Genomic DNA, 12580 nt, shown 5'->3' with positions numbered 1-12580 from the left:
CACAATCGATAGACATTCGTCGATTCGGTTTTGAAAATAAACGATACAACTCCTCAAAAACTTCAAACAAAAACCAACGTACTGATCTCTGCCATTTTTGAATTCTCAAACCATGATGAACTAAAATAAAACTTACATCAAATCTAAGGTCTCGTTGCAAGGATTCCAAAACAATTTTCGGAATCGAATTCGGATAATCGGAACTCAAGATACGGCAATTGGAAGATGATGAAGAAACTTGAGGTTCTTTGTTCTTCTCTCTCGGTTCTTCTCTGATGTTTCTGATGAATATTAATGTTACATACATGAATACATATACAAATCACAAGTGTCCAACAATTTTCAACTATTTGCATGTTGGCCCCTCAATTCTTCAAAATTTGCAATTCAGCCCTCGGCCAATAATTGAATTCAATTTCAATCCTAAATAATTTAAGAATATTAGAATTTACATCAAAACTCTAAATATTCCCAAATTAAATTCGGATTAAAATTAAATAATTCCGGGCGTTACAATTCTCCTCCACTAAGACACGATTTCGTCCTCGAAATCTCAAATACTATCAGCATATCATATACACAGATAACAGAAAAACTGAAGAAGATACTCACATCAGAGAAACATTTCTGGAAATCGTTGTCGCATGTCTGATTCCGTCTCCCAGGTTTCTTCTTCAATACCATGACGACTCCACTGAACTTTCACAAGCGGAATAGTCTTCGTTCGAAGTTTCTTCTCTTTACGATCAAGAATCTGAATTGGCTTTTCAAAATAACTCAAGGTTTCATCGAGTTCAGCCTCATCAGATTTAAGCACATGAGATTCATCAACAAGATATTTCCGAAGCATTGATACATGAAAGACATCATGTATTCCAGATAAAGACGGAGGTAGAGCTAATCGGTAGGCAAGATTGCCTATTTTCTCAAGAACTTCATACGGACCAATATAACGTGGAGACAACTTCCCTCGTTTGCCAAATCGTACGGTGACTCTAAATGGAGAAATCTTCAGAAACACCCTATCCCCCTGTTCAAAAGACAAAGGTCGACGTCGAACATTGGCATACTTCGCTTGTCTGTCCTGAGCTGTCTTCATTCTTCTCTGAATAATCTTCACTTGTTCAGTCATATCTCGAATCATGTCAGGCCCAATATCAGGTACCTCAGAAATATCTTCCCAGTACAAAGGAGATCGACACTTTCTACCATACAAAGCTTCAAACGGAGCCATTTTAATACTCGATTGATAGCTGTTGTTGTACGAGAATTCACAAAGTGGTAGTGAATCTTGCCAACTCGTGCCAAAATCAAGCACTACAGCTCTCAACATATCCTCCAAAGTCTGAATGGTATGCTCAGACTGTCCGTCTGTCTGTGGATGATAAGCTGTGCTCAAGTGTAGCTAAGTACCTAAAGCATTCTGTAAGCTGTGCCAGAAGTGTGATGTAAATCGAGGATCACGATCTGATACAATAGACTTCGGCACTCCATGCAATCTGACAACCTCTAGGACATATATAAATCTCTGCCATCTGGTCGTGTCTATATGTCATGCGATAAGGAATAAAACACGCTGACTTCGTCAATCTGTCAATAATCACCCAGATAGCATCGCAACCTCTAGAAGATCGAGGTAACTTCGTCACAAAGTCCATGGAAATATGATCTCATTTCCATTCAAGCACTGATAAACTCTGTAACAAACCAGACGGTTTCTTCCTTTCAGCCTTCACTTGATGGCAATTAAGACATCGAGAAACAAACTCAGTGATATCTGACTTCATTGGTTTCCACCAATATTGAGCCTTCAAATCATTGTACATCTTCCTATCTCCAGGATGAATACTATAACGGCTACAATGCGCCTCTTTCAGTAGTTGTTGTCGCACATCAGAAATATCAGGCACTACAAGGCGATTGTTAACATATAAAAGATCATCTCGAACCTGGTATTCAGATACATGCCCTGACCGGACTTTTTCAATCGAATTCTGCACATTCTGATCAAGTGTCTGAGCATCTTTAATTCGCAACAATAGCGCTGGTTCAACTTGAATGTGATAAAGTCGAAGAGGCTGACAATTCGTTTCAAATACTAATCCAGACAAACAACATTCTTCAATCAAATGTGATATACCAATCGTCGATAAAGATAAAGAACATACCTTTCGACTCAGTGCATCAGCAGCTGCATTAGATTTTCCCGGATAGTATTTAATCTCACAATCAAAATCTTTAAGTAAATCAAGCCATCTCTGCTGTCTCATATTCAGTTCTGACTGTGAAAACAAATATTTCAGACTCTTGTGATCAGAATAAATCTCAAACTGTTCCCCATACAGATAGTGTCGCCAAATCTTCAAAGCAAATACAATGGCGGCTAATTCAAGATCATGAATCGGATATCTGGTCTCGTGAGGCTTCAACTGTCTCGAGGCATAAGCAATCACATACCCTCGCTGCATCAATACACATCCCAAACCTCGATGAGATGCATCACAATACACAGTGAAACCACCAGTACCTGAAGGAATCGTCAAGACTGGTGCACTGGTCAGTCGTTTCTTCAACTCAAAAAAACTGGATTCACAAGCTTCAGACCAGATAAATGGAGCATTCTTCTGAGTTAACTGAGTAATCGGTTTCGCAATGCTAGAAAACTCTTTAATAAACCGGCGATAATACCCAGCCAAACCCATGAAACTATGTATCTCAGGAACAGATGTTGGTCTCAACCAATTGATCACTGCCTCGACTTTACTTAGATCAACAGATATACCATCTCCGGATATGATATGTCATATGTTGTAATACAAGGCATAAGAAGTATCATTGACATCTTGACCATGATCCTCATATTGGAAAAACATAGAAGACACACATAGCTGATCTATATAGAAAAACAATTTGTAATTGGCGTGCAAAACCTCAGCTCTCACTTAAGGTTAATCCCCAGGTATGAAACAAATGGAAGGAGGTTAATCCCCAGATTTGGAACAAATGAAAGGATATCTGGAACACCTTTAAATGGCAAGAGAAGTCTTATATATAAAGCAAAAAAAAGAACATGAATACCGAGCTAGCTAGAGGCTCAGAGACAAATGTTTTTAAAATTGCGCTTATAACGTAAATTCCAGGCTGAGCGCTATATAACGCTTAGTCTTTTGCAGTGTGCTCAAATAGCGCACGTTAATTTTTTTAAAATAAAATTTAACATTAATAAGCATCCAAATACCATCAAATCCTCTTTTTGAGGACATGCTTCTGAAATTTATTAATAGCGTTCGTCGACATTCAAACGATATACTTTCCTTGTCTTTCATTTCTTATAATTAATAATAATTTTCAGATTAGTTGTATGATAAAAATTAAATTATATGTTTCCAGGAAACTTTGAAAACCCATCATAACCTGTGCATCTCCCGTGCAAATTTGGTGCATTTTGTGAAAAATATATTAAAAATATATCGCTCTAAAATCAATAAAAATTAACGTAAACACTAGTAAAACAACACAATAAACTTTTCCAAGAAATAAATAAACCTAACATTCCATTTAAAAAAGAAAAAAAACATTCCATTCAATAAATTTTAAAGAGATATACACATCCTCACGAGGTGACCACCCCCATCCATTCAGCAGCAGCATCCATGAATCACAGGGGTTTTGAATCGGGAATATTGTCTGCGACAGGCTTGCCAATGTATCGTGCTGCTATCGTGGAGAACCGATGAATCTAAATATATTAAACGAATCCATCAAATTTGTGACATAATAAATACGCAATGGGAAAAAGAATATTGGAAATACAAAGTTGATTTTGTGTGATCTAATGGAATCACCTGTTCTCTCAACCACACATTTTCTGCACGCAAACGATGTTCCTCGACCGAGATTTCTCGTATAGAAATAGGGCAGCCACAACTAGCGCATGCAACACTCTCTAGATGTTCCAAGTTAGTCGTGTTTTCGTCTCTGAGTCTTTTGTTTTCTGCTCGGAGCTCTGCATTTTTTAGGTGGTCATGTCGCGTCTGATGAAATGAAATCAAGAAAATAACCATCATATGATTAGAAAAAGAATCCAAGATAATAGTGCAGTATCAATATATATATATTTCTTTTAAATGCATGGCTCCTTACTTTCAGCTGTGTACGCTTATTTTGGAACCAAAATTTTACTTGCTGCGGCTCCAACCCTAATTCGAGCCCCAATGCTCTTCTTTGTTTGTAGTCTGGGATTGGGCAATCTTTGAAAAACCTAAAATTCAGTACAATTTATCATTACACATATGGAAGAGACTGATCTGTCTCGACTATTTTGAATTAAAAGTTTCTAAAAATATCCTTTTCTAAAAGATCTAGAGCCTGTTTGGTTGGACAAGCGAGAAGGTCAAAAACACCTTTTTTCTAAAATGGAAAAACACGTTTCTTTTTAAAAATTGTAGTGTTTGGTTACACCTTATAAAAGCATTTTAAAAACACACTTAAAAAATGATTTTTTTATAAGCCATAATTTCTAGCTTCTAGGCTTTTCCTTCTAATGAAAAAAGACTTTAAAAAGCTTAAATTATTTTAAACACTTTTTTTAAAACTTACAGCTTCTGTATCCAAACTGGCTCGTAAAAATACAAGGGAAGATGAAAAGGGAAAGTGAACATTTTTTGTAAACTTCGTTGTCCAAAATGTATTAGTTGACAACCAAATTTGATGCGCAATCAAATAATTTGTAAAACATCTTACGCTTCTAGCCCTTGGATCTGGTGTTGCGTGTGTCGCCTTCTGTTTGGTTGATGGTCATCAACCAAATTAATGTCTTCATTTACATTTACGTTCAGGTCAAATTGGTGACGAGATTCATCAGCCATCATCCTTGTAACAATCTGAAACTTGCAAGTCAATTCCAAATATGATTTGATTTATCATATAAATGAATAATGGAGTTAAATATAATGAAATGGTATCACAAAATAAGATGATAAAGTAGTTCTCAATCTGGTGTGCGTGAGCAGATTGAGAGATGCAAAAAAGTTAAATGAAAAATGCATGTTTTATAACCTTAGGAAGCTAGGGTGAGATTTGCAACTTTAGTATCCTTCAATCCAATGAAGAATAAAGAGCAAAATAAAAAGATGAAACCACTGATAGAGATAAAAGGCTATACAAAGTCCAATAAATAGAGAGAAAGAAGAAGAAGAAGAAGAAGAAATGAGGGAAGGTAAGCGACAAGATAATGATTTGGTGAAGAAAAATGAATGGAAATTGCAAAAATTTATAGAATAGAATCGTGGGATTATTATAAGAATTGCGTAAAAGTTTTGGGGCGAGGAAATGTATTTATTATGAGATTTGAATTTGCAATAATGCAATTACTAGTAATTAATTCACCATCCAAACAAAAAGAAAAACGACAAAATATCTATTGCGGCCAACAATTGCCATTCTAGAAGAACAATCGAGACTTGACGTTTGAGAATTTTGAAATGAACCATCACTAATAACCAACATCATACGTTCAATCATCATGACTCATGAGTTGTAAATTAAATTTGTGTATTTGATTATTGATAGGAGGGGATTGTTTGAGAGAAACAATTGCTCTTGCTCGAAAAGATGTTGAAGAATGATACTTTTATTACGGTTTGAAAGAATTAGGTATTGTAATAGTTAATGCAAAGAAGATATATTTTCCAGCTCAATATTTGTTTTTAATAGATTATGTATGAACATAACCTGACAATTCGATTATCAAATTGCATAATCTGCATTCAATTTCCATTGCATATTCACTATTTCATTTTTATCCACTCAATACTTTTCCTTTATCTCATTGTTTCTTCTTCTCCTTTCTCTCTATCTTTATCAACCTATTTTCATCTCTTTTCCAATTCCCTCAATTTGTTATTAACTTTTTACATTTGTGATCCTGACTTTTGACTCGACTATTAAATTGCATAATCTGCATTCAATCTTCATTACATATCCACAATCTCATTTCGATCTAGTGCTTACCTTTTTCCCTTTATTTCCTAGTTTATTTTTCTCCTTTCTCTTTATAAGTGAGAACTTCTTTTCACACTTCCAAATTCTTTCAGGTTACGCTTGGATGCAAGAATTTGATTAGAGAGAACGATTTGATTTGGAGAGAGATTTGGAAGGTGGATTTGAAATTACATACATTTTGGGTTGATTTCAAATCCATCATAATCACCGTTGAATTTACATAAGTTAAAAATGTTGTGGATTTCAAATCCATCCAACAAAAATTTATTCAAGTGACCAAATGGATTTAAAATCAATTGCCTCAAATCCCTACATCCATGCGTAACCTCAATTTGTAATTAACTTTTTTATTTTTGTGATACTAAATTTTAACTTGATTAAAGGATATCTAACTTACCAACCACTGTTTGTTGAAGTAGCAGAAGGATTGATTCCCTCAAGCTAAGGACACAATTTCGAGGTTTCTGAATAGAGAGACAGGAGCTTGGCGAGCCAACTCGGCCTGACTTATTATCAAGAAAAAATAGTGAATTTCCAAGTGTTATATCTTTTATTTCATTTCTGTTTAACAATAGATAAATTCCCGAATGTCAATTATATCCAATCCAGTTCCTACAATGGGGCACACTCTATACTTCTATTGAAGGTGTACCTTAATATATTTTAGAAGAAAATGACAAATTTAGATGAATTACTCATGAAAATTGAATTTTCGTTTTACATTAACAATTGTTCTTATTAACCCCTTCGGATTCACACGGCACTCCATAAAATCCACTCATACATAATTCTTTAAGGTCACATTTGGATTGAAGGATTTGAGTGAATTTGCTTTCAAATTCACTTCTCAAATCCATTGTATTAATTTGACTCAAAATTATAAAGAAGGATTTGAAATCCTTTGTGTTGCATGGTCCAAGTATATTTTTTTAACTTCAATTTCAAACTCACTACCCAACCTAGTAGTCATTTGAAATTTAAAAATCCAAACTCTTTCATCCAAAAAAAACCTAAATCACCACAGAAATCTCGAGGTTCTTTCCCATTAACCATGTAAATAAATGGCATACAACTTTCATATTGTTACAAGAAGCTGACTGAAAAACGTTGTTTGCAAGTAAATTCGATTTGAACTTAAATATTGTAAAGCTAAAAGCATAACATGATCACACAGGAGAAAAATTGATAATAAATCTAAAAACCACCACTATGGCATTGATTTTGTTTATTTTCTTGAGCTTGCTCCTTTAAATTATGTTTTTGAGGCACATGTACAATGTACTTAATACAGATACAATGAATTATATAAAGTGGAATACAATATGCATATAGAAATCTGGACTATAACAAAGATATTTTATTGCAGAAAAAATGAACATAAAACCATATTCAACTTTAAGTAGCTTAGAATGGACATGATAGTAGGACGTAATACCTTATGTGAGATGGCAGCAAACCCTGTTGCCACTGAAAGCATGGTAAATAAAGCACCATGGACCTGCAAAGTTTCAAAATAAAGACACAATTTGGCTTTAAAAATTGAGTCAAAATTAAATGAAAGACAGCATATATGAACTAATTATTTTGTTTTCAAGAACTTTGAATTGGGGGTAGATGCAGCAACAAAACAGAGCAATTATGCTTGCTACTATGGGCCAATGGGTTCTGTTATCTATATCTCATAATGATGTGAAACTTCGAATAATATCTGTTGTATTTAGTGGGAGGATGATAATATGTGTGACCCAAAATGTTGGGAGTTACGGATTCTTGGATTGAGAAATGTAATTCTATAAAAATGTTACTAGGAGGAAATCTTCAAGCATTTACCACTAGACCAAAAACTAATATTGTTAGTGGCGATGCAAATTTATTTCTTTATGTTTGTGGCAGCTCAAAGCCCCATACTAATTGATATGTGGACATTAAGGATTGCACCTACTCTTTTTTTTCTAAGAATAGGATTGCACCTACTTGGGTGCCAATAGATCGGGTTATTGGGCTCATGAATTCGGGGAGGGGCATGCTCACTGCTGGTGTTGTCTCCTATCACCTTCACGATCAGCCATACCCTTCATTGTTGTTGTAACTATCTCAATAGAGACAGTTTTACCATTAAGATCTGACATCCATCTCTTACTGCTTACTTAGCCAACCAGATCAAACAGTGCACGTCGGCAGCTTGACGCACGAGACCTACCAAGGAGGTTATATATCCTAGTATACTCTAATCCATATTCCATACACACATAACCCAACACCTTCGAATAAAACAATGTGTTAGGATTCAAATGGAAAGCAAGTGAGAAAATGTGATCACGTTAAGTTTATCCTATGTAAAAGATGACCACAATGGTTATTGAAACAAAAAAAAATTGGCTTCTACTTGAGAGAGTGTGTGTAGGTGTGTGTCTTTGTTATTCTTCGTTGTATGATTGGGTTTTTCTTTCATAGACAATAAACTTTGCGTGGGCTTGAGACTGCATGGGTGTTTTCCAAGTTTTTCATTAAAGTTTAGTGCATTGTGTGCTAAATAGCTTACATTAACTTTAATCAAGACCCTTAACAATTGATAAATTCTTACATCAGATTAGCAACTTTGGACGATGTCATTCATTCACAAGGAGGGCAAATTTTTACACAATTTGGGTAGTTAATAACATTCTGACTAGATTGTAACTATGTATACTAATTTTGAGATAAAATTTGATTTATGTACGATATAATTGCCCCAATAGTACCAAAATGCAGATTTCATCACATTATGAACAAAAAAAAAACATAGATTTTTCACTTGCTCTTTGATAAATTTCTTCGGGAATGCTCGACAACTAAGGTAGTTTGAGCTTTTGATGCCTTCGCAACAGAACTTGATTTTTTACAGTTTTCCTAAAATTTTGCATCTCTTGGTCAAATAACGACCTTATTTCTACTTAAGCAAAAATGCCCTTTATTCTTCATTCTTTTCGTCCAAAAACACCATAAATTTGTCATGATAATAGTTTCCACTTGCAAAATAAAGATGATAAGCATGAAATGTTGAAGCTCAAAGGTCACACTTTGGCTTCAAATTAAGTAAAACTGAGACATGAAGAATGCAAAAGAAGGTGATTGAAAAACCTCCACCTTGCAAGATCCACTGGTCCTGTAGCCATGGAGACCCTCTAAAATATATCTATCGATCTATCTTCATCTCCGCCTGTGTAGAATCTTGCTACGAATTTTTCGCCGTCCATCCATTAATTTGGGTGTTTCGAAACTGTGTATTGCTGATTAGTCACCCAGCCCAAGAATTAGCAAATACAGTGTGAGGTCCAATCCAAAAAAATTAATATATTTTTAATTTTTTTTTAAAAAAAAGGTTATATTCCAAAAGTTTAGTTTTTACGAAACCATACGATGAATAAGGGAAAATTAAAATTGTAAATTTACTATTAACATGACGAAAAAGAAAAAAAAAAAAAAAAAGGCGAAGTGATATGAAAGGACTACAATTGCAAATTCACAATTAATAAGATCAAAAATAAAAAGTGCAAATTACATGTTAAAAATGTAATTTTTTCATTTCTCTAATAAATATATATAGGGGCGTTCATTTCAACTGAAAAAAAGTTATTTATTTTTATATTTAAGATTGATGAATATTCCAAAATCGATTAGTTTTATTTCAAAAACTATAGTTTTGGATGGATTTTATTAGATGTAGAAGAAAAACAAAAATGTGCGTACGTAGTTGTGGTTCCAATTTCTAGCTATTTTGATTTTAAGTTGTAGGACTAATCATTTGTCGTTTTACCAAAAACTATATATATTTTTAAAAAAGGTTATATTCCAAAAGTTTGGTTTTTACGAAACCCATACGATGACTGCAGTTCCGGATTAGTTCCGCTTTCGAACATTTGGATTATGGGAGGTTTTATGCTACACTTTCGATGTATTTGCATGAGCTGATCATCTCATTTTTTTAAACAAAAATACTAATTCATCTCACATGTTTATGTTCAAGTGAGATAATAAGATGAACATCGAGTGAGATGATCTTCTCCTAAAAAAAAGCTCGAGTTCATTTGCATTTTTTCATTTTGCTTTTTTTTTTATGGGAGTCTAGCATGTTCGAGCAGTTCGACCTAGGGCTGGCAAAAAATACCGAAATGTCGTCATACCGCCTTTACCGTACCAAAAAAAATCGAAAATATCGAAAATTTCGGTATACCTTAAATTTCGGTACGGTATGATACCGTATCGAAATTTTCGGTATCGGTATCGGTATAAGATTTTTGAATTTTCGGTATTTCGATATACCGGAAAAAAATCGGTATACACGGTATCGGTACCGAAATTTTTTTAAAAAAAATAGTATAAAAAATCGGTATACGCAGTATCATACCGATACCGTACCGAATTTCAAAATTCGGTACGGTATCGGTATGGATTTATGCCATACCAAAATTTCGGTATACCGACATGTCGGTACGGTATCGGTATCGGTATCGGAAATTTCGGTATCTAAATTTTCGGTACGGTATGCGGTATATCGTACCGAACCACCCCTAGTTCGACCATAGATTGTCTATGATGCGGTCGGGTATGTTCACATTGCTTTTTGGAAGGAACTTGTATGTGTAATGAATTTTTTTTAGAGTATTAAGGCAGCGTTTGGTATGGGTGATAATCGCATGATTATCACGTAATCCAACGTTTGAAACGATTTTTGCACACATTCGGATAACTATGGGCTCGGCACAATTATACTGTATGGGTTTGAAAAGGTTGGAAAATGAAACCCACGTGCGAGCAAGTATTACGAATCTCAGTACACGGGAGAATTATGGTAAAATACCAATTTCTCCCTTTGCCCTACTATACCAACGAACCCTCAAATTCAAAATCCCTCCCACGGACAATACGCTGTGGCAAAAAGTCCTTCGCGTCTTTCACAGATCTGCGGCGATTTCCCCACATGCAGATGAAGAGGTGAATTGTTGCCTCACATCGGTATTTTTGAGAGGACGAGTTTAGGATAACAGACCTTAGCAGTCAGCGTTGCAGATGTTGGAGGAGAAGACGACGGTGCGTAGGAGAACTTCACGGTAATGTTGGAAAGAAGTGCACAACGAAAGAGAGAAGAATGAAGGGGAAATCGTGTGCTTTCAGAATTTTGCAAAACAACTTTCAACAGCACATAGGGCTAAAATGGTCATTCACTAACATCCTCACTTTTTTATCATGACCAATAAAAATGATACCAAACACATATTTTTTTAGGGGGAAATTGCATATATCACCCCTGTGATATCTCGGATTCGCTGATAACCCCTTGTGTAATATTTTTGAGATAAAAACCCTCTGTGTTTCCGGATCTGTAGCACACGCATACCATTCAAAAATTTACCATAAAAATGACGAAATTGTCCATATCTTATCTTCCAAAAGGAAGTACGAATCGGGGAAATTGATGTGTGTGTTTTGTTCGTATGGAAAAGAGGGTCACAGATCGGGGTTTCTTTGGAAGATTGGTGGTCGGAGTTGGTCGGAAATTAAGAAAAACTAGTCGGCTTCGTGGTGAGTACCAATGTAATATTGGAGCTGTAGCTCGACATATTGAGGAAAAAAAATGAAGAGAAAAATGTCGAGGCTTGTAGGGGAGGTGAAGAGGAGTCTAAAACAAGCAAGAAATGTCGGAAATACGGCTGGCCAGAGTCGTGATCAGAGAAGATGAAGGTGACGAGTTCAATGGCCGAACTGAATGGGTATGATTTAAGGGTATTTTGGACCAAATTTATAAAAAAAAAAAAAAAAAAAAAACCCCTTGCATTTTTGCATCTATCAGCGCGTGAGCCACAAAACACAGCATGAGGGGTGCGCGTGTTACAGATCCGAAAACACAGGGGGTTTTTAGCTCAAAAAAATTTCACAAGGGGTTATCAGCGAACACGGGATTTCACAGGGGTGATATATGCAATTTTTCCTTTTTTTTTTATCACACATATTACATATCTCTCACTCAATCAACCCAACTTGGTATACATTAATAATTTCATCACATGTACCAAACGGAGCCTTAGTATATAGTATCTGATATTTGGGTCAAGTAAGGATGAACTCTAGTTTTTTTTAAAAAATAATAATAATGAAAGCAAAAAATAAGGGAAAATTATAATTTACATGATTAAAATTGCAAATTTACTATTAACATGACGAAAAATGAAAAAAAAAAAAAAGAAGAAGCAAAGTGAAAGGACTGCAATTGCAAATTCACAATTAATAAGACCAAAAATAAAAAGTGCAAATTACATGTCAAAAATGAAATTTTTCCATTTCTCTAATAAATATATATAGGGGCAGGTTCATTTCAATTGAAAAAAAGTTATTTATTTTTATATTTAAGACTGATGAATATTCCAAAATCGATTAGTTTTATTCAAAAAACTATAGTTTTGGATGGATTTTATTTGATATAGAAGAAAAACAAAAATGCCCGTACGTATTTGTGGTTCCAATTTCTAGCTATTTTGATTCTAAGTCCTAGGACCAAGCGTTTTTAATTCTCTTTACCAAAAACTATAGTCAGTTGTAA

The 12580-nt window shown here is 34.7% G+C and overlaps 1 protein-coding gene across 3 annotated transcripts; it reads right to left on the bottom strand.

The window, feature by feature from the left end:
- Positions 1-3475: 3475 nt before the first annotated feature.
- On the bottom strand, positions 3476-9269 carry LOC140893069 (homeobox-leucine zipper protein ROC2-like). 3 transcript variants are annotated; one of them, XM_073302145.1, is made up of 7 exons: positions 9130-9269; positions 7439-7501; positions 6401-6505; positions 4744-4883; positions 4144-4261; positions 3846-4034; positions 3476-3739 (listed from the first exon to the last, which is right to left on the bottom strand). In XM_073302145.1, the coding sequence occupies exons 4-7, from the start codon at positions 4869-4871 to the stop codon at positions 3659-3661; spliced, it is 516 nt and encodes a 171-aa protein (XP_073158246.1). In that variant the 5' UTR covers positions 4872-4883; positions 6401-6505; positions 7439-7501; positions 9130-9269; the 3' UTR covers positions 3476-3658. The 3 variants fall into 3 exon arrangements, with proteins under 3 accessions (XP_073158246.1, XP_073158244.1, XP_073158245.1); XM_073302143.1 differs by lacking the exon at positions 6401-6505 and having other exon boundaries at positions 7978-9269; XM_073302144.1 differs by lacking the exon at positions 6401-6505.
- Positions 9270-12580: the final 3311 nt, after the last annotated feature.

This window comes from Henckelia pumila, chromosome 3 (genome assembly GCF_033568475.1).
Source record: "Henckelia pumila isolate YLH828 chromosome 3, ASM3356847v2, whole genome shotgun sequence".
Taxonomy (NCBI): Eukaryota; Viridiplantae; Streptophyta; class Magnoliopsida; order Lamiales; family Gesneriaceae; genus Henckelia; species Henckelia pumila.
The sequence above is the reverse complement of the archived record's forward strand: the minus strand, read 5'-3'. Positions and strand labels throughout refer to the sequence as shown.

Bases quoted from the DNA above. Each gene is read 5' to 3' on its own strand.
- LOC140893069 (XM_073302143.1), bottom strand. From the start codon at position 8,028: ATGCCCCTCCCCGAATTCATGAGCCCAATAACCCGATCTATTGGCACC. The intron at 4,884-7,438 runs GTATTACGTCCT...TGCAAGTTTCAG, and splicing joins TTGCTGCCATCTCACATAAG to ATTGTTACAAGGATGATGGC. The intron at 4,262-4,743 runs GTAAGATGTTTT...ACTGAATTTTAG, and splicing joins CAGATCCAAGGGCTAGAAGC to GTTTTTCAAAGATTGCCCAA.